The sequence below is a fragment of the Arvicola amphibius genome, chromosome 14 (genome assembly GCF_903992535.2).
Source record: "Arvicola amphibius chromosome 14, mArvAmp1.2, whole genome shotgun sequence".
In the NCBI taxonomy this organism is placed as follows: domain Eukaryota; kingdom Metazoa; phylum Chordata; class Mammalia; order Rodentia; family Cricetidae; genus Arvicola; species Arvicola amphibius.
In genome coordinates this window covers 39,802,305-39,825,329 of record NC_052060.1, presented here as the reverse complement: position 1 = coordinate 39,825,329, position 23,025 = coordinate 39,802,305, and the positions used below count along the sequence as shown (strand labels likewise).

At 40.8% G+C, this 23,025-nt stretch overlaps 1 protein-coding gene across 1 annotated transcript in view; it reads right to left on the bottom strand.

Annotated features, from left to right (window-relative positions):
- Positions 1-15,460: 15,460 nt before the first annotated feature.
- Positions 15,461-23,025, bottom strand: part of Dkk2 (dickkopf WNT signaling pathway inhibitor 2) — a 101,038-nt gene continuing 93,473 nt past the window's right edge. Inside the window, exons 2-4 of the mRNA XM_038312110.1 lie at positions 19,993-20,143; positions 18,785-18,940; positions 15,461-15,711 (exon numbers count right to left, since the gene is read on the bottom strand). Coding sequence (XP_038168038.1) covers positions 15,461-15,711; positions 18,785-18,940; positions 19,993-20,143 — 558 coding nt within the window. The remainder of the gene's footprint in view (positions 15,712-18,784; positions 18,941-19,992; positions 20,144-23,025) is intronic.

Sequence of the window (23,025 nt, the reverse complement as noted above, 5' to 3'; positions counted from 1 at the left end):
CAAAGTTCAAAGTAGGATTTTTACTGAATTTGGGCTGCTTTCATGCCTTGGTAAATCAGAACTAGCTTAAACTGAACAATAGTTAGTGAACAATACTTAGATCAAGCACAATGTGTACACGAGAAAGGACACTATGACCAAAGTAATCTTCCAGAGGGAAAAGTCTCCAGATTCTGAAACCTAAGTGAGTGCTTTCATTTACTAATGTTGCTTCAGCAGATATGTAAAATCTTATCAATTGAGCTCTCAGGAAGAGAATGTCACACATGTAATTATTGTCAGAGTTAAATGAATGCACACACACACAAAGCACGTTATAGAACAAGTACTCGGCAAATGTCACTACATCAAGAGCTGCACAATGTGCTCCCATGAGAGACAGAATATGAGCGCAGAGAGAGAAGGCTCACCGGGGTCAGCTTGGAAGAGTTTGCAGGGGAGTTAAACATTCAGCTTTGGGGCTACTAAGTGGAGTGGGAAGTTATAAAGTTCTCGGTGAACCATAAATTTAAAATCTAATGGATGAGGGAGGATCAGCCCCAACTTCTATATGCACAAGTGTCAGAAACATAGAAGGAATGCTCGGGTCTCTAGAGACGGACATCGAAGTGCTAAAATGTAGGAAAATGAGAAGTATAAGGGGGGGTGTGGGTTATTCACGTGGCCCGAGTGAGGCTAAGTACTTTGCACTACTTATGGGACCAACTTGCTCTGTTCAACCCTCCAAATTAAATCTCACTTTCCTCAGGGGAATCTTTTGAGAGTAATGTTCCAGAGGGAGGATTCGTCTTTTGTTTTATTTATTTTCTTTTTTTATAAAATATACATTATGAACATAGGAAACACACATGACTCTTTCAGACACACATACATAGATAAAAATCGCAATAACAATTTTTCAAAATTATGTCTATGTGTTTGTTAAGACATTTGTACTTTTTGCCTCCTCATTAAAAGAACCAGAAAAATTCAAGATTGTGAAAGAGAAAGGCTCACAAATACATTAATGGAAATGGGCATTAATCGCACAAAAGATTCAAGGATAATCAAATGCAGTAGCTTTCCAGTTCTCTGCATTCCTACTCTGTCTCTCACTGCAGCACACTGTACTGCTCTTGATGTAGTGACATTTGGCCAAAAATTAATAATAATTTGCTTCATTATCACACTTTTCCTGGATACAGAGCATCATTACTCTAAAATAGCATCCTTGGTTTCCATGGTGCACGATGATTCCTTATCCCCCCAAGCAGGGGAGAGGGTGAAATTTAAGGAGGCAGAAAAATAAGCATGGCTGGAGGGGCAGAAAAGAGCAAGACTGGCAGGAAGTAAGATCAGGAAGGCTGGTCAGGGTGTGCAATACGTGGAAGCCAGTTGAAAGCAATGGGAGACATCGGGGTACTGGTGGCAAAAAAATGTGACAATTCTTTCTTTTTTTTTCCAGTTTATTTATTTTTTATTAAAAATTGCCATCTCCTCCCCTCCTCCTCCCCCTTCCCTCCCCTCCCCTCCACCCACATCCCCACTCCCTCCCTCTTGAGGCCAAACAGCCATCAGGGTTCTCTACACTATGTTGAGTCCAAGGTCCTCCCAACTCCCCCCAGGTCCAGGAAGGTGAGCAACCAAACTGACAAGGCTCACACAGAGCCCGTCCATGTCGTAGAGACCAAGCCCATCACCATTGTCCTTCTTAATAATTTAAAAGGAAAACACCTGCATTGATAAAAAAAAAAAAAAGGAAAGGAAAGGAAAGGAAATTGGCATGGGGGATAACAGGTGCTGGAAGGAAATAGAACGGTAAGGGAATGCGGCTCTCTTGGCACTAATTAACATCAAGGAGAAATTCAGGGCCAGAATTTTCCTATTTTGTTTTGATTTTCTGTTTTGCTTTGTTTTGTTTTGCTTTTTCAGCACACCTAAAAATCACTATTTTATAGAATAAACATGTAGTTTCCAAACTATTGTCAAATGATACAAAGCTTCTTACAATTGGCACATAAGCCAGCACACTGTAGACAAAATTGAACATTCTTGGAGGCCAGACAGAGCCCTGGTTTTGATTATTTACCAAACCAATGAATTTTATTGTATCCTGACTTTCATAGATGGTGAAGGAGAACAATGAGAGGGGAAAGGCCGGAGACTCAGGTTTCTGTGTGGTATCAAGCAGAAGGCATGTGATAGACAGGGACACAGTGAGTGCAGTGACCACAGAACTGTTTATATGATAGGACCGTGTTTGGGAACAAGGAGCAAGGGAGAGTTGAGTTATCAGGACTGAGAATGCAGGAGGCACCACCCCTGGATCTGGATGAGCCCTTGCTGAAACCCAATCTGTTCTGAGATGGAGTACAGCTTCCACCAAACTACACAAGCCAGGGCTAAAACTCGGGGAAAGGCTTCTAAGTCCTTGCTTCTGACTCTCGGAACTTCCAGACGAAGCTCGAGGAGCAGGGAGTCCTGAACAGGAAGCAGGTGTCTCCATTAATCTCCCAGAATGCAGGAGACAAAGGTAGATAATCCACCACAATCAGATGTCTTTATTATTTCCACATTATTGTTTGTTTCAAGTATAAGTGGTTTCAAGGATACTAATGGCTTTAAAATGATGTCAATCGAATGAAGAAGAAAGAGCCTTTAGAGTTGGGACTTTTTTTTTTGTTTAATAAAATTTAATTTCTTCATTTAATTATTTTATTTGGTAGAGAGATTATTCAGTGACTTCTTTTTTTATTTAAAAAATTTCCATCTCCTCCCGTCTTCCTCCTCCTTCCCTCCCCTCCCCTCCCCCCATACCCTTCCTCCCTCCCTTTTCAGGCCAAGGAGCCATTGTGGTTCCCTACTCTATGTTAAGACTAAGGTCCTCCCAACTCCCCCTGGTCCAGGAAGGTGATCAACCAAGCTGAGAAGGCTCCCACAGAGCCCGTCCATGCAGAATAGTCAAAGATCAGCGCCTTTGTCCTTGGCTTCTCCATCAGCCTCCACCGTAGGCCACATTCAGAGAGTCTGGTTTGGTCTCATGTTCCATCAGTTGGGACTTTTTTTTCCCCTTTGGCTTTATGGGGAGGTTCTCTGTGATCCCTCATGAAATCCTGAGTTTACATCCTGAGAAAATCCCCTGCTTTATTCTCCAAACAGCCTTATATATCAAAACATAAACTGAGGGGGAAAATCATTAGCATTCTGTTTCCTAGGTAACCCGGTGAATGGCTACTAGTCACATCCAGAAACCAGCTATAAACTGGCCAAAATCAGCTTAGAGAAGTGCTCGATTAACATGCATATTCTTAGAGAAGGCCCAAGGCCTTTTTCTTTACCAAAACGGATTCTTCAAGTTTTTCCTGTCTTTGAAAAAAAAAAAAAAAACCTGCTTTTGTATACACCTTTCAGAGTCCAGTGAAAAGTAACCTTCAAATATATTTCTGAAAAATTTTAAAGTTCTAAAATTGAATGTATGTACTGTCTCTATGTGGGTGTATGTACAAATGGGTGCATGTACTCACAGTGGCCATCAGAGGGCGCCAAGCCCTCTGGTCCTGGAAGGTCCGTGTGCTCAATGGCCATCAGAGGGGTCCAGGCTCTCTGGGGCTGGAATTTATTGTAGTCCCAGCTGCCTGATGTGAGTGAGGGGACTGAACTTGGGTCCTCTGTAAGAAAGAGCACCACATGTTCTTAATCACTGAGCTATCTTTCTAGCCCCACCCACTGCTTTTAAAGAAGCATCACTGGAACTGATGAAACAGCCTCACTTCCTCTCTCTTGGGGCTGAACTGACTCTGTGTTAGTGCCTGATACTATGATACCAACAAAATGCTGAGATGAGAAATCATCAGCCTTCCAGAAATTGATGGCTTTCTGTAGTGATATTTTATTTGTATTTTTATAAATAAAGCTTGCCTGAAGATTGGAGCATAAAACAGCCACACTGATCAGCCATGCAGACTAGGCAGTGGGGGCACAAACCCTTAATCCCAGTAGCCACACCAGTTTGCCATAGAAGCCAGGCAGTAGTGATGCACACTTTTACTCCCAGCACTAGAGAGGAGAATAAATAGGAGGGGAAAGGTTTCAGGCTCATTCTCATTCTGAGAATTTCTGGAGGAAGGATTGCCATTATTAGACTAAAGTAGAGGTAAGAACCAGTGGGTGACTGCTTTGCTTTTCTGATTTCCAGGTTGAACTCCAATTTCTGTCTCTGGGTGTTTATTAATGGTGCTACATGTTTCTAACCACACTATTCAAAGGAATAGGAAACAATGATTTTAAACCATACAGAAGAGAAATTAGCCTTAGGTGAAGCATGAGTGTAGAGTCCAAGCCTTACAGGTCATAGTTAGGGTACATGTCCATCTCTGCTTTCTCCTATCCCAAGCCAGTGACCTTGTCAAGTCATTTTGTTCTGTTTCCTTCAAAGAATGGTATGATTATAATTATTTTTACTATGTTTAGCTAATTTGTGTGTTCCCTAAACAGATAGTGATCTGAAGATAGTCATAGGACAGAGAATGAGGTCAGTGGAATCTCAGACTGACTTTTGAAAAATATTGTATTTTCTGTTTTTTAAGAATTGTTTTTATTGAGCTATACCTTTTTCTATGCTCTCCTCCTTTCCCTTCCTTTCCCCTTCTTCCCTCTCCCATGGTCTCATGCTCCCAATCTACTCAGAAGATCTTGTCTTTTTCTACTTTCCATATAGATGTGATCACATATGTCTCTTTTAGGGTCCTCTTTGTTGTCTGGGTTCTCTGGGACTGTGGATTTGAAATTTTCTAAAATAATTTCAATTAATATTTTTAAATTTCAAATTTGGTTTTCTACTGAATTCTCTGTCCCACCAGCAGACTGTGGTGGGCTTGAGATTCGGTGGCTGTCAGAGTGTCTTGGCCTTAGTCTGTTCCTAGCTACATACTGTAAGTCCCATTTGAAAAGTTCCTATTTCTGTTTTTCATTAGCTTTGTGGAACTTTCAACTTTTGGAGTATCCTCCAATTGCCTTCATGTCAGTTGACTGCAAGGTGCGCAATATTAATCCCCATAGCCTGCTTTTGTTACCACTGTCCAGAATACTGACAGATGGCTCCATTTGTCCTCTGAAATGAAAGCACCAAGAAGGAGTATCTACTGGGTGATGGGAAAGAGGGAGGCATATTTACCATCATTTCAGCTATGGCTGCTCTGTTGTTGAAGAAAGCTAGAGGAGATGCTTTGGGAAACAGCGATAGTGCAGTGATTCTGATGGCCCAGGACAGCCTTCAGCGTCTGGCCCAGTGCTCACATGACTTTGCGACACCACAAAGGCCTCCTGAAAGTCCCAGTTACTTCAAGTAGAAACAGCTTATGCTACTGGTTAAGAATGAAAACCAAGGCCTCAGAGCATCATGGTTTCAAATCCTGACTCTACTTCTCTTTGCTCCAGAGTCGTTGCTGTGGAGAATCAAATGTGGTGTTGCAGATCATCCATTAACCCAGCAGTACAGTGCACAGTAAACAATCTTCGGGAACAAGGAAAAGCCAATTGTAAGCTCTAGTGTAGGGACACTCGTGTAGGGAAGAATTCTGAGGCAAAATACAAACATCTAGTAAGTGTAGGGTTACTGTCACTGCACTGTGCCTGCTTCCTACAGATGCGTCCTTAGGAACAATCCTTGTTGCTAGGAAGTTTAAATGACCACAGTAAACAGAAAGACACGTGAATTATAGCAATATTGCTAGGCAGCCCTGAAGTTACTAGATGTCCTAGAACCCCAGCCCTGGTAGCCAACGTTTCCCTGGTCTGTCGTCTTGAGCACTTCCTTCATTTGGCTTGTTCAAGATTACTGATACTTTGTCCCGATGAGGAAATTCTTCACACTTGATTAGTTTCTTGGATCACCTTTGTTTACCCTTGTGGATGGCTCACCTTTTTGGCTTGTTTTGCTATTAAACTGAGTACGTTTGCTTCGGGGCTTTTTCTTTTTTCTGTCTAAAGTATCTATTCTTTTTGTAACCTGAAAACAGTCTTATGAGTGATGTCATACTCTTAAAGAAATACCATTTACTTGTATTCTGCGTGCATGTGTGTACATGCTCATACCTCTTCATAGCCAAAGTTAAATTTTAAATCTCAAATGGAATCCCAGAGTATAGCGAAGTGTTTACTACCATGAGAATTCCAGATCCCTTGGAACATGTAAAAGAGAGTCTCTCTGAGTTTTCTTCTCAGACATCATAAAAGGATCTTGAAAACTTGCAAGGCATGAATGTGTGTTAAACCAATTGAAGATGATATTCCCTTAGACATTACTTGGTCTTACTGATGTCTAAATCAGGCTTGAGAATGGCACACAACTGGGCACCGAATCAAGGACTGTTGGAACAGAAAGAACACAGCTGGCAGAAATGACAGACAAGGTAGAAAAAGAAATGGAAGACAAAATGATCTCAATTTCAATGTTCGCCTAAAACGCTTAAGTAGGACTTCAAATATCTTACATGTGTTAGACCGACCTGATGTTCTCCATCTGTTCCAAGGCCCCAGAGGCTGACCGGCCATTAAACAACAGGACGATGACTAGTGGAACAGGTGCAGTGAAGTGGGAAGGTGTGGAGCAAATAAAACAAGTTCGTGGCATCTAGAAGAGATGGTGGCCCCCAGGAAATTTTAAAAAGTTGTGTGCTGCGGTATTCATGACGTATGTGTGAGAGGCATGATGGCAAGTGGATCTCTCACGAAAGTACTTCAGTTACTTGCATATTGTTTTATTTCTTTCAATTTCCCAGGCCCGGCACTGTGCACTTACTTAATGCTCAAAGAGAGCTATGACTTGCTTTGACAAATTGGCCTTTAATGCAATTCACTGGCCCGATGTCAATGGGAATGTTGCCTGCGCTACACCCTTTGCTAAAGTGATTTTCTAAACCTACCGCTGTGAGTCAAGCAGTCTCTCTTCGTGAGTTTTCCTTGACACCCTTTGACATCTGTATCAAATTGACATTCCTGATTAGCACCCTTCAGGAATTCCAGCCTTAGTCAAAGCGTTCCTTTTATATATCCTCACTTGAAGCTCTGCTGGGCCCATGCTCTGTCTTAGGCTTCTTGTATCCCTTTATCACCCTGCCCCTCTCACACCAGTCTATTTTCCTACCACCAGTTCTTCCGGCGTATCTAACAAACTGTTTCTTGATAATATAATCCACTCTGCAGAGAACCTTTGAAGATAGCAGGATGCCTAATACACGATTTAGTAAGGGCAGATTTCTAAGCATTTATTTCTACTGATCTAAGGCTGTTATTATATATTAAACACATAGACTATTCATATACTAAATATAGAGTAGAGAGGATTCTTTTAAGTTCCTCTTAAGAGCAGTTTTCTTCCTATATTCTTGAATATCATACAAGACTCGGAGATTCCCTTCTTTCATTAATAACTGTAATATAGACTAACAGTTAGTTCAGGTAATTCTCCATATCCAGCCACTTCTCACAAATTCCTCCTTTCCTCACTAATATAAGCAGCCATGAGATCCTGCCTCGGGGTCCTACTGTCAAACCTCTGATCAGCAGCCTGATCCTTGCAAAATATGCCAGTTTTTGCCACCCGCTTCCAAAATCATTTTCAGCTCCATCTCTTTCAAAATAAAACTGATGGTGGCAACAGAGCTCTGTACCATTTGACCCTAATCTTTCTCTTTGTTTCATTCATCTCCTCCCAGCTTGCCCCAGGCAATTGCATCCCATTGACAGAAATATGCATTTGTTCCTCTGCTTTCTCATCTTGCCTTTAGATCTTCAGCCATCTCCCCTTCAGCTCCTTTTAGTTCACTCAAGTTTGTGCAAACTTTATCCTGAGAGGCATTCGTTGACAAGGGGATTTAACATGCCAACACCAATAATTTCCCTTTTCTTTTCTCCCTTACTCTGTCTTTGTTGATAGTGCCCATTGTTGTCTCCTATATTATTAATATATTTGTTAATTAGTTTTCCCCCTACATATCTTTATATTAATTGTAATATAAAGATGAAATCATTGACTTCATTACATGGTGCCTCTATCTATTTAAAGACCTTATGGTGAAGGGCAGTTAGAGATGGCAGAGTCCCTGACAGAGTAAGTGTCCTCCGGAAGACACAGATCTCACAGTCCCTTCTGCAGGGCATAACTTCAAGGCCCTAAGGACCTCCAGCTAAGACTTACCTGATAATGGCCCACACCACCACCTTAAAGACCAAATTCCCCAACATATAATCCTCTTGGGAACACAAACCATATTTAACTACAGAACGAGCATCCCCTGAGATTTTTGGAGAATATAATTTCTGAAAATATTTTTCCAAAATATCAGTAACAGTTTTAGTTCAGAGATACGCTAATGAGCCTTACAATGATAACAAATGTAGGGTTGATGGAATGCATGTTTCAACAATATGGGCCGCTGAAAGTTCACACAGAGACGTGGAACTAAAGACGTCAGCTTGCAAGAGCTTATGGAGGCTGTGCCACTCAACAGAACCTGTGTCCATTTAAGCACTAGTTGGGCTCTGAGGATGGTAGGCATAGGAGAATAAAACACTAGTATGTTTCATACCATGGCAAATCCCTAAACTTGACCAGTCTTGTATAAAGAAAGGAATCACTTAAAGACTACACATTCTTTAAAGAAAAAAAAAAACTGTGTAGGTAGAGTCTCATGCCATGTATTCAAACATAGAGCCATCATGCTGGTTTAAAAAAGTGGCAGTTATACATTCTCCTCCAAGACCCATGACTTCACCAAACTGGATAATTGGCTAGGTTTCCAGTACCTAGCATTATTTCCCTTGTGGTGAGAAGGTCTTGAGTCTAATTAGAGAGCTGTTGGTTACTGACTGGCATGATATGTGTGCCACTATTGCATATTTGGGGTTATCATTGCTGTTATGGATATAATACTATTTATAGGTTTCATAGCAAGATAGGATGGTTGATTATTTCTGCCCTTTAGAAGCTTGCCCGGCACTTTCTAGTACCATGAGAGCTAATCTTCACAAAGACGGTTTTCAGCTCGGAGCCAGTACAGTGACAACCAAAGAATGCCAAGGGCAAAAGAAATAGTCTTCCCCAGGGAAAAGCATTGTTGATAATCCAATATCAAATGTTCATTCCTGAAAACATATACATATATGCAACATTATACAGATTGAGCAGGTTGTTTTTATGGTTTTAGGAAAATATTATATTTCATAAGATAAATAAAAATGTAATCAATACCATATATCAATTAATATGTCACAGTTACAGATACCTACTTTAGATCAGTAGGCAATTTTACAAAGTAAAAAGGAAGAATTATATTCTATGATACAAGTGCATTATCTTCAATCAATCCCATGCATCTCTACTGGGGCCTTTGAAAACTCTTAAGCTCTACACATGTTGAGTGGAATTTGACAAAGATATCAGGACTAAGATTCAAAGAACAGCTTGTTTCCAATGTGGTAACACTTTTGTCTTAGTATTTTGTGTCCTCAAAATTCATCAGACTTTTTTAAAGGCTAGCAATGCCAGATAATGAATGAATAAATCCTTGATGTCCTACTGGGTCCACAGTCATTAAGAAAACATCTTGGCCACAGCTGTTCAAGGAGTTCTGGTTGAGACACCAGGAACCCTTCAGAAGACAGAGTAATGAAGAGAAAATTTTGTTGTTAATTTGGAGATTTTAAAGTTTGGTTGTGAGTGAGTACATCCCATGTTCATCTTTTGGGGTCTGGGTTACCTCACTCAGAATAGTGTTTTCTATTTCCATCCATTTGCATGCAAAATTCAAGATGTCATTGTTTTTTACCGCTGAGTAGTATTCTAGCATGTATATATTCCACAGTTTCTTCATCCATTCTTCCACTGAAGGGCATCTAGGTTGTTTCCAGGATCTGGCTATTACAAATAATGCTGCTATGAACATAGATGAGCAAATGCTTTTGTAGTATGATTGGGCATCTCTTGGGTAGATTCCCAATAGTGGAATTGCTGGGTCCTGGGGTAGGTTGATCCCGAATTTCCTGAGAAACCGCCACACTGCTTTCCAAAGTGGTTGCACAAGTGTGCATTCCCACCAGCAATGGATGAGTGTACCCCAAAGATGAACATGGGATGTACTCACTCATAATCGGTTTCTAGCCATAATTAAAGGACATCGAGCCTATAATTTGGGATCCTTGAGAAGATAATAAGAAGGTGAACCCCCCAAAAAAGATATAGTAATCCTCCTGGATATTGGAAGTAGACACGATCGCCAGGCAAAAATTGGGAACTTGAGGGTTGGGCGAGACACGGCCAAGGGAAGATGGGGAGAGAAAAGCGTGAAGGGGAGAATGGGGGGGAGCTCGGAGGAATGGGATGCTTGGGATACAGGAAGGGTGGATATGGGAGCAGGGAAGCATATATCTTAATTTAGGGAGCCACCTGAATGTTGTCAAGAGACTTGACCCTAGAGGGGTTCCCAGGTTTCCAGGGAGACGCCCCCCAGTTAGTTCCTTGGGCAGCTGAGGAGAGGGAACCTGAAAAGGCCAGTTCCTATAGCCATATTGATGAATTTCTTGCATATCACCATAGAACCTCCACCTGGCGAAAGATGAAGAAAATGACAGAGCCCCACATTGAAGCACTGGACTGAGCTCCCAAGGTCCTGATGAGGAGCTGAAGGAGAGAGAACATGAGAAAGAAAGTCAGGACCGTGAGGGAACCTCCACCTGGTGATAGATGAAGAAAATGACTGAGCCCCACATTGGAGCACTGGACTGAGCTCCCAAGGTCCTGATGAGGAGCAGAAGGAGAGAGAACATGAGAAAGAAATTCAGGAACGTGAGGGGTGCGTTCACTCATGGAGACAGTGGGACAGAACTAATGGGAGATCACCAACTCCAGTTGGAATGGGACTGATGGATCATGCGACCAAACCCGTCTCTCTGAATGTGGCCAACAGTGGGGGCTGACTGAGAAGCAAAGGACAATGACGCTGGGCTCTGATTCTTCTGCATGGACGGGCTCTGTGGGAGCCTTCTCAGCTTGGTTGATCACCTTCCTGGACCTGGGGGGAGTTGGGAGGACCTTGGTCTTAACACAGAGTAGGGAACCCTGATGGCTCCTTGGCCTGGAGAGGGAGGGAGGGGGGTATGGGTGGAGGGGAGGGAGTAAGGGGGAAGAGGAGGGGAGGGAAGGGGGAAGAGGAGGGGAGGGAAGGGAGAGGAGGAGGGGAGGGAAGGGGGAGGAGGAGGGGAGGAGGTGGAAATTTTTAAATATAAAAAAAAACCATGAAAAAAATTTAAAAAAAACCCTAATCTATATATAGAACAAAAATGATCAAACAACTGAAAAAAAAAATAAAGTTTGGTTGTTTGGGACTCATTTTCAAAGTAAAATAATGATTGCACAATTTAACTCCTTTGAACCTCAGCTTGTTTTGACTTAGTTTAACATGCAAGATTATTTACAGTTCAGTTTTTCTCTAATGACTTAATAGAAGAGGTGCTGTATTCAAATGTGGGGTTTCTCTGCATTATCATTCTATTATTACTGAAGTACGCTTGCTCATTCTATTATTGGCTACTGAATGTGGTAGTTGTTATTTTTACTGCAAAAATAGGCTCTGTTAAATGATATGACAGACATGGTTGATATTGTAAAAAAGAAAGGGGAGTTATTCTCCAGGTTTGAAACAAACTAATCTCAGAACTGATTTAATTAACAGCTTACATCCATTCTGCAAGCTGAAAGCCCAGCAGTATAACACAAGCCTATGGTGAGGAGTCTTTCTGGTACTTTGCCTTGTGACATTGATAATAATGGTAGGTGCACATCTGGAAACAAGTTGGAGATTTGGGTCCTACTACACTTCCTGAAGGCATGCCTTCAGTGACTCATGGGTATTTCCACTACATCCATCTTTTAAAAGGTCCACACCATCAGCCAGTGCTGCCCCTCAGGCCATCAAGTTGCCTACACATGGATCCTGGATGGGAGACAAGTCATCTTCAAGCCATGGTACTGCATTGGTAGATAGCAGGGCATATTATAGTTTCATAGGAATGGTTTTATACAATGGGATGCGATAGAAGATAGTGTATTTGGTGTAGTGGTCTTGTTTTATATCTTGAAGACTCAATTACTATGGAGTCTAGTACTAATTTCTGCTTTACTTCATCGTTCATGTCTCAATATGAGTTGTTCGGTTTAGGAGAAATTTGAATAAAATTCTTGAATGAGAAATGTGTAACTCACTTAGTCCTTCCTTGTCCTTTGGTGCTAACTGTGTAAGGAAGTGTGTCATTGAGCTCAGTCTGTGCATGCTGGAAATTTGAAGGGAAAGTCCACACAGCACAGAATCATGGGGTTCAGTATAATGTGTTCGCAGTCTCACACCAATGCTTAATTTTTGTAAAGACCCTTGTCCATAGATGTATGTTATATTCTCTAATGTTAATTTTGTATACAACAGAGTACTGGCAGATTATTTGGCCCTTGGAAAGGCCTTTGTTCCTACTAGCCTGAATTTGAAGAAAGAAAAAAAAACATAATTAAATAATTGTTCCCCAAATGATAGAAGGCGGCGGTTAGGTACTTTTTGGTTAAAGAAAGAAAATGAGGACATTTGTCACTTCTCAGAGCATGTCACTTAGTGTAGTGGGAAAGAAACAGAATGTCACTCATATGATTGTTAGAGTCTAAAAATACATTTTCACAAGGAAATACAAATGGTCTCAATTTGAGGGAATGAATGACTAGGAATACCCAAAGTGGCTGATTAAAATGCTGTGGAAATTGTTCAGCCGTGCTTCAGGGATCTTTAACTCTTTCCTGTAGCCCTGGGACTATTCTGCCTTCATTAAGCTGTGAGAGCTGCGTATGCTTTCTCCCACTTTGTCAACGAATGTCTGCCTTTTGCATTTCCGCACACAATGTAACATGGACTTTTCCATCCACCCCAGTCTCATTTCCCATCCACCCCAGTCTCCTCATGCTGAGCATTGCCAGCCAAACACTCCCAACCCTTAAGGCTCAAAAAGCAGGCAAAAACCAACTTGCCAGGAAGTAGGTTTGAGTTAATCAGGCCCAAATAAATGGATTGATTTCCCTCCACAGCTGGGGCAATTTCATAGATCTTGGAAATGAACAAGTACACTAAACCTATTGGGCCTCTAGTTTGGAAAATTTCTCCCAAGAGAGAAGGTTGTAGGGACTAGGGCACCTGCCTTCAAGTGTTTTTGAAGAAGTGTGTGGAAGCCTCTTCCTTAAAGAGGGTCCTGAAGGCAATGGACAAATGAATGGGTGGAAATCACAGGTGAGACTCTGCCGGTGTTCTTTATAATAGCAATCAGAGCCATTCTGTCTTGGGAACAATAAGCTGGGCCACCCCATGATGCTGACTTTTGGGTTGCTTCCAACTCAGGTTGAAGACTCCTACCACACCCAGTTGAAACCCCAAGAACTTGGGATTCTGTGAGCTTTTACCCACATAAGGAGACACAAGGCACTTTGCATTCAATTTTTTTGAAAGAAAAAAATTTAATATATTTTATCTTATTATACATTTCCCCTAAATTACAAAGTCGACAGCTGCAAATATATTCTGCTACAAAGCTTTCTGTAAGAAACATCTCTATAAGAAAATACATCTCATTAACATTTCCTGTAAATAAATTATTTCAAATAATCATTTTTGAGAGGGTGGATATAAGGGAAATAATGTGGAAACTAGATTGTAGGTATCATTCCTATGTAGGAAATTCTGACCAAACTGTGCTGTTTTCACATCACCAAGCTCATATAACAAACGTTGGCTTTTGGATGAATTAGCTTATGATTTTTTGCACAATCCATCATCATCCTGGCAAAATGCATGCTGGAAGTTGAAACTCCTAAGGGGCTGTACGAGATTGCGTGTGGGATTTAAGTAAAACAAGAAAGTGGTGTGACTCTCTAAGATCTGGCGATGGCATGGTAACCTCTTTTTGTCTCTTATGCTCTAGACATAATACTTAGAACTGTGTTAAATTAGGAAGTAGTAAAAAATCTATAGATTAGAGATATGTTGATTTCACTTGTCGATATTTTTTTCTAACTCTCAATAGTTGCAGAAAACAGAAACTATGTCTTTGGCAGTGAAATTCCACTGAGAGGCTAGTACAGAAATTTCCGTAGATATCATCAGTCCAAAGCTTAGGGAGGACATTGGTTTCTCTTGTACCAACTGGCTTAAGAGAACCCACTCTTAAAGATCCCCTCATATTTGATTATTTTACAACCCCCAAACTATGAAACATTTTGAGGCTAGGGAGGGCAAGTTGCACTGCACCGAGTTCCTCTGCATGTTAAATATCACAAGAAGAACAAACCCTCTGGAGAGCTTGAAGCTCCTTTGTGGAGCCCCCAGGGTCAGCCATGAAAATTCAGCTTGTGCTTCAGACATGTGATTTTAGAGCCTGGACAAATGACGAGGTTTCCTCTACTTCCCTGCTGTGCTCCACTCAGTATAGATGTCACTCCAATCTCTAGTGTCAGCTTCACCCTACCGGTCTCCAGCTACGCAAAGATAAATGTATTAGCAGATTGGCTCTATCACATACAGGGCATGTCAAAGCTTTGGCCAAAGAGTGCTCACTCCATTATTCAGCTCCCCACATGTGCTGGACACCTTTAATGGTTTTGCAATCTGTGAAAGCTCTGCCCTGTGCTTGTACTACACAATGAATAGCTCTAGCTTAGGTGGGCCTCTCATTTGAGATACAGTGGCATTCCTTCACGATGCAGGGTCTGCTTTTGTCTTACAGTGGTCTTTATTAATTCAGGTGAAGAAATGAGTAGTGTGAGGAGGCACATGTTTTTTTCTTCAGATGTTTAAAAGACATGCCGGCACCTAAGGTGATATGGAAAATATTAACAGCTTTCTTCTCTTGCCTACCAAGGCCTGTATGTGAGAAGTTGAAGCTGAGTTCCAAATTCAAAGGTGATTTTTTGGGGGGCATGTAAATTAATAATGTTCCATGCTTTTACTTCCTATTTATCATCTTCCCCATGTTTTAGAGATTGTCTTATTCCAATGGACAGTGAGAATGACGTATTAAACCATTACTTTCAGTAGAAATAGGGCTTTAGGTTATTTTTATAGTCATTGCCAATCTGAAGGAACTGTTCCCTCTAACTCAAGCCAAACTCTTGGAAAATCTTACGGTATTTGTCAGTAATTTCCACGGTGTGCTTTCTTTTAATATTAGCATTTTCACAAATGTGTACATTATTTACATAAAGAAGTTGCATAATGGAAACACTGGTTGTGCTTTGGTTGTCACTGTCTCTATGTCATTCAGTCCCGCTGCTTTCCTGTGCTCCAAATCCTCATCACGTTCCATGTTCTTCCATGCTCCAAACTGGATGTTCCATCATGCCATAATGCATGAAATACACAAATTCACAGTCTGCTAGTGATAACTCTCCCAGTGTTCATCAGATCTTCTGGCACACGTGGAGTCTGGCTTTGGAGGAGTAGGTAGCATCTTTCCAAACTTTGCAGGACAGGCCCTTTGCACAGTCACACCTCTGGAAAATCTCCAGCCCGTGGGAACCTTTCTTGCGTTGTTTGGTACAAACTTCCCCCTGATGGAGCACTGGTTTGCAGATTTTGGTCCAGAAGTGGCGAGCACAGCAAAATCCATCAATGCAGTCTGATGATCGTAGACAGGGGTCACCTTCATGTCCTACAGAAAAAAAAAATACATAAAAAGGGTTACAGGAGTGCTTGAGAGAAATTTCTACTTTACAATCAGAATCACAGAAAAATGCTTTCGCTTATATTATCTTGTCACTGATAATTAAAAGTTTTGGATTCATACCAATTTGTTAGCTCTTTAGTCTCATAAGTCTGCCTATGGCATTTAATGAACAGCTAGACTATTCATCTTCAATGTGTCTTAGTCAACTTTTTTCTGTTTCTCTCTGTGTGTGTTTATTTGTGTAGTATACATATAGGCATGATTTTTACTTGCATGTGAGTGCATGTGTGGGAAGGTGTGCAAGCACATGTGTACATGTGAACATGAAGGACCAAAGGAGACGCTGGGAATCATCTTCCATCATTCTCCTACCTTATTCTTTGAGCTAAGATCTCTTGATCACACCTACAGCTAGCTGATAAGGCTAGATTTGCCAACCAGCTTGTTGTGAGGATTTCCTATTTCAGTGGCCTGAGACTGGACTCACAGACAAGCTGCCATGCCCCATGCCACATTTATAGGGACTCTGGGGATTGGAACTCCTCTTCTCATGTTTGCATGGCACGCAATTTAACCATGGAATCAACTTTCTAGTCTGTAGTCTAACTTTAGATATTTTCCTGATGATTTTCCCCCGTAGGGTGAATTGGGAGGGGGGAAGGTTGGTTTCAAGCTAATTAACTTGATGCCTTTTCAACAGGTCTCAACAAAGCTGTGAATCAAGAGAGCAGACATTTTCAGGGACTCTTGACATCATTTATCAGTTGAGTCCAGCTGTGAAAGCAGCATTATTCGCACAGGTTATTTAATGCAGAGAATTGATCGCATGTGCGGTGGTTGAATTATAAGAGGTGGAGCAGCTGCAGGAATTTACTACCACATTTAGACCCCCCAAGGATAGGTGATGTCAGTATCCAGAGGCTAGATTCACTAACTAGAACCTAATGGCCCCACCTGGAAGCAACTAGAGATCGAAAGAAACACAGTTACACCAGAATACCATTGGAGGCAGCGAGAGTAGTAAACGGTTTAAACCCAGCCAATTGCATCTGACAAGGAGTGGTAGGAATACAGCCTACCAAAAGCTGTGAGACAGAACAGAGCAGAGAGATGACAGTCAGCTGTCAGAGCCACCATGCTCAGGAGCAACCAAGCGCTTCCTTAAAAACCTGTGAAATTACAAATCTAGGTAGTGTGTGCACACACAGAAGGATTAAGTCACCAAATAACACTCTCCCCCACACATCCTTGCTGCATGCATCTGTGTTTCAGTATAAGGCAGGAGTCGTCAAACTTCTGTGTTACTTGCCTGACTGCAAATCTGTAACAGCTCCTCAGTTTTGCTGTCCTGTAATACTCAGCCGTAGAAAAGGCCTATATGAATGGGTAAGTCTGTGGTTTTATGAGTTATTATTTAGAAAATCTGGTGATGTAGATTAGGCTCAAGGTTCATCATGTGGCTACCTGTGGTCTAAAGGATTCTCTAGCATCCTAGACCTAGCGACTTCAACTGTAAAGTTTTGGTGTAACTCAGTAGTCATGCAACACAAGATCTTTTTATATTTGCACTCAGTACATTTCGAATGTAGTCGAACTGAAATAATTGGTAGATTTTGAATAGTGCTGTGACTTAGGAATCTTCTGGAATGAGGAAAGACACACATAATGGCAATTATATAGGAATTGGTTGAAATTAGTTGAAAGTATGGGAAATAATAAGAGATATGGAAAAAATTAAGGATCTTGGTAGATAAAGCAAAATGATGAGAAAAATTGTCAACATCTTTAGCATCATATATATGACCACTACCAGTCCAAGGTGCACCAATGGGGCAGTTAGTTCTCCAGGAGACTGACTGTTTAGAAGATGAAAATGTGGGTAAATGGTTTTATGGTGAGACAAGCTATGGAAATAACGTGTTTAGAAAAGGAAGCTAGTTTTATGAATCATGAATTCCCAGAGAACTGCAGTTCATCAAAAATTCCCCAAAACGGGGAGATGCTCTATTATAAATTTTTATACCACTATGGATTTTTAATCACATACATCTTGAAAGAGGAACACTTCACAGATCACATGGGAAGAGCCTCTTTTGAGTATACATGTGTTTTATGCTTTCAAAAGTTTCCTATTAGTAAAATGTTTTCACACTCTTCAGGTTTGTTGTTGGTGAGCAGGAGGGAGAAGAAGACTATAGCGATGAATAACCCCATATAAACCAGCTGTTTCTCATAGACTGGTTATGGATAACATGTTATCTGATTGCCTAGTGAAATAGACTTCCTGAATCTACAAAGCTGAGAAAAAATGGGCATGAATATCATTGCCAGCAGCAATATTTCCTCATGTATTTTCCACAACGTGTTATTCTCTGATAGGTTTGGACCATACAGGTTTTCTTAGAATATTGCTGCTCAGTTTTCACAAGAAAAGGGAGACATGCTTAGAAAATAACATGGCAGGTCAGGCTATTGCCTTTCTCATAACATATACTTTGCAATAATTTCATGAACTCTCTAACATTTTCAAAATAAATATCAATAAATCCAGTTTAAAATTGCCCATTAACAAACATTTCATTAATGGATTCATAGAACCAGAATGAATTAACTATGTTTGTGTGGTGGTTGGGAAGAAAATTGCCCCCAAATGGAGTGGCACTACTAGGAGGTATGATCTTATTGGAGTAGGTGTAAGTCTTGTTGGAGGAAGTGCATCACTGTAGAAATGAACATTTAAGTCTCATATATGCTCAAGATACCATCCAGTGTCAGGCCACTTTCTGTTGCCTGTGAACCAAGATGTAAGAACTCTCAGCTCCTTCTTCAGCACCATGTCTGCCAGCATGCTTGCATGCTGCCTTGCTTCCCACCATGATGACAATGGACTAAACCTCTGAACTGTAAGTGACCCACCACAATTGAATGTTTTCCTTTATAAGAGTTGCCATGGTCATAGTGTCTCTTCATAGCAGTAGAAACCCTAAGACACTATTTTTTTTACATTTTTAGAGAAGAAATAAAGAGTAAACAAACATGGGAATATAGATAGTCGTACCTTTTATATGTGACATCTTGGTGTGTGGCCTTCCTAGATTCTGCCATCCCAGGTCATGGTTGGAATAGTGACCATGGTTCCGCTCTCTATGCCGAGTGCCATCCAGAGCTGGAATATGAGGGGTCAGGATGCTCTCAGTGACCGGGATGCAAATGCCTGGAAATGAGGTTGTAAACAGATCACTTTTACTAGAACCTGTGATGTTCATCTTGAGCTGTGTTAGAAGACATTTGTGTGTCTGTTTCTTAAGCTACCTATTACGTATCTATTTTCCTATCCATTGGTTCAGTCCTTCATTCAATCACTAATTCATTCACTTACTTATAGAGGGTAGACTACTTTGGCTCTGCAACCAAGCTTCCTAGCTCTGAATTTTTTCCTTTTTAAGATGAAATGACACTATGCAAACCACAACAAATTAGGAATAAAAACAGAATTAACCTCATCCAATTACTGTATACAAAGTACTTAGAATGGTGACATGGTGAAGAATTAAACCAGTGTCCAGTATTTCTTACTTTAGAAGCCATCTGCTAAGTCCTTTTTGTTTATGAGCAAACCAATCTGGTCAAGCCTACACACTTCTCAAATGGTTGTGAGGTCATTCTCTCCACTTCTGGTCCTCTTTATGGTGCTCATAGCAAGTTTATGCCCAGAGCCTAGAGAAGGCATGACAATATGAGCTTGACTGTGTCATTTTCTATGGCTAAACTTATGCTTCTAACCACTTTCTGCAATTACTTAATCATATCATATCTGTGATTGTTTTCAGTACATTATTAATGCTGAATAAATGTCTGCCTGTCAGTTCGTTAGGTTTGAGTGCAGTCGTGCTACAGGTTAGAGTCCTTTGCACTTGGTAGATCAGTCATCCATTCTAGGACATCTTTAATATAATAACTATAATATAAAACTCCTGATCAAGGGACTCACAACTACACTACTTGTCTTGGTACTCATATATTCAGCAAACGGAACATTTAGCAATTTTGCACACAACTCTTCAATTTCGCAGTAGGAAATGGCCAGATCCCAGGAAGCCCAAGTTTGGAAGGTGACTCTGGTATCTCATACTACACAAAGACCCAAACCCTCCCAATCCTAAAAATCTTATAACTCAGTAGTATGGATAAAGAGGCATTGAAATCACCTTTACACAAAAACTTCTGAGAAAGAAGAGACTGTTTAGCCTTGACGAGATCTCTTACCATTATTGCAGCGGGTACCAGGGCAACACATGCCGTCTCGATGGCAGCGTTTCTTTTTCCTCCGACACACCATACAGGCTGACGATCCTTGGTGGGGACTGTGACAGTATCTTCCAACTTCACATTCCTTATCACTGCTGCAAGGGTAGGCCTGTCACCAGATAGGACAACACAGGAAGCAATGGGTGAGGTCCTTGGACACTGAGAAGGCATTGAGGGAGCAAACCTTAAGGGAAACTAAGCCACGTTTGCAGTGCTTGGATGAAATACATCTTTGTGCACTGTTCTGCACATGGGCTGACCCTTAGCTGATGACTTCTGATGGTTTACAAAGATGAAACTGGCAATAAAAGTTAAAGTGAAAGAACACCGTGGAATTAACATTTCCCATGCATTTTCATGACCACCTTTGGATTCAGGTTTTATACTTCATGTAGATAGGCACCTGCTGTAAGTGACCCTGGAGGCTCAAAGAAAGGTGACTGTCGTATTGCCACTAATTTCAGAACTCACCAGCACCCTCACCACTCCATTCCCTCCTGCTATTGAGAGACGAAGAAAGAATAAAACAGACAAGCGATTGGATTCGACGTTTAAAGTGTCATCTGCCCAATCAGGGAACAAACACTCCCAATCCCTGATGCGAAAGGTAAGGAGAGACTCTTCCAGGATGATCTGAGAAGCAACTGATATGCACACAATGCACAAAACAACAACAAACCCCCAAGACAAAGCAAAGGGCCCTGCCCTCCTTCCTGCTTCCCTCACAGAGCGACAGCAGTGTCCACATAAACAGAAGGACACCGGGCTTCAGTTACTCGAGTTCTCAGGAAGCCCAACGAGGCTCTCATCACACCATCTCCTCTCAGCATCTACAGCCACTATGCCTTCAATTTGTTCAGAAAAGACTGGTTAATGATGCATTTCTCCACCAGCAGTAAGTCCTGAAAACTTCTTGAGGTGTGTGTGAGAGTAACTCAAAAGGTAAAAGTGAGACATCATACACAGCTTGCCTTTCGGGAGATGGTGGAGCATTTAACATGTACATGTTCTGAGACTGTGATGTCGCACGGCACACTCAGGCATAGAGCATTGAGATGGGTCCTTTTTTTTCTTCTGAAACAAACTCTAACTTCAGCTTGTGTTTCTTGGAACTCACCCTAGACAACTTTGGTCTTGAACTTTGATCTTGTGACAATTCTTTTGCTTCTCTCTTTACATAGCGGGGTTTTGAGCAAGCATTACCTCATTTTATTTTTCTGATTTTTAGAGAGATGCATTCATTTTTAATAACAAATGCAAACCGTATTTTTGAAAGCTTTGGTTTTTGCTTTGAAGTTTGCATAAATGATATACGGACGAAACTGTGGATAAAATGTTTGTGTCTCTAAAATAATTATTTCGGTTTGGGTGTTTCCATTATGAAATCCCACTTGATGTTCTGACCCCACACATTGCTTATTTCCTTTCTCCTTCTGTCTCTGTCTTCTCTCTTTCTCTCTCTCTCTCTCTCTCTCTCTCTCTCTCTCTCTCTCTCTCTCTCTCCCCCTCTCTCCTTTACCCTTTATTTTTGCCATGTATGTCTGATCATCTTCAATTAGAAAAAGGAAGTAGAGATGAAGTTTATGTATGAGTCTGGGGGGAAATAGATTTTATCATCATTACAACGTCTTATTTACCCTTGAAAGAATAACCGTGGGAACCATTCACTTCACATGATTGCACAGTGGTCGGGTTCCATGTATACAGAAGATGAATTTGTATTGGTAGCTCACTTTACACGTTGTCAGTTTACCTTCAAGAATCTGAATGAAGCTGGATTCACGGTAGTAGGTTGTTTTTCAAGAACCCAAGACTGATGAAAACAAAAGAAATGTCACTTCCCGCCTTGCCACACTCCTTCCCCCAAGCAGTTCACCATCTTCCTATTTAAACTCATTAATTTTAATTGAAACACAATTCACATGTTTCTGATTCATTTACATTCATTTCATCAAATTGTTTTGCAAGAAACATTTGATGTCTTACAAGTCTTTCCTTTCTCAAAAATAGGACATGTTCTCTCAACAGAAACAAACATGTGCCATATAAAGCATCATGTGCTGTTTTCAACTCAGCAAATTCTCAAACTGTTCTGAAAAGAAGTAAGACTGGGTCCCACCCATAAAGAAAAATTTAGTTTATTTTAGAAATGCTTAGAAAAACATTGAAGAAGCAATGACACGGGCAAAGACAGTATTTAGGACATCTTTAGCATAAAATGTTTTAAATACTGTGTGCTTGGAACTGAATGCCCATACAAAAATTCAAGAAGGAATAGTTAGAAGTGATTTTAATAATTTTAAATAGAAATATGGCTTCTCTTCAGCTCGTAACACTTTTGACTATTGTACACTCTATGAAGTAAAATATATGAACACACACACATATATTTTTAAAGAAAGCATAATAAATTGAATGAAGCAAGTTTGAGGAGAAGCATGTGATATTAGGAGACAAATCTTACTTTCAAAAATTCATGTCCCCAGCCCAGATTGACTGAGGAATAAGTCCTTTTTAGCCCATTCATTATCAAGAAAACAAACATCAAATGGAGGTCTAATATATTAACAATACACATGCATCAGCTTTGATGCCTCGCATTTCAGTAAAGCATTCTGGACAAAGTATTTCGCCACCAACATGAGGGCTTGGCCACCTGTCATCTCAGTGGCGCTTTTCTGGGCTTGATGCTCTGTTGTTAAACTGTGTCATAGGACAAGAACAGGGAGAAAAAGGCAGACAGAAAAACAGGAGGCCTGAAAGACCAACAGACATAGGAATGAATGAAAGAATGTTTGGTGAGAAAAATAGACATAAATCAAACTGCCATTTGGAAAATTTCACAGACATATCTTCATTTCCCATTGGCTTTGTTCTCAAAAGGCTCTTACTTGGTTCCCACTTGAGGGAAGCCTTCTTGCCAACATAAAGTAAGCTTTCAAGCCTTAGCCAGAGTTTTTATTTAATATTAATAACATGCTCACCTGGTAC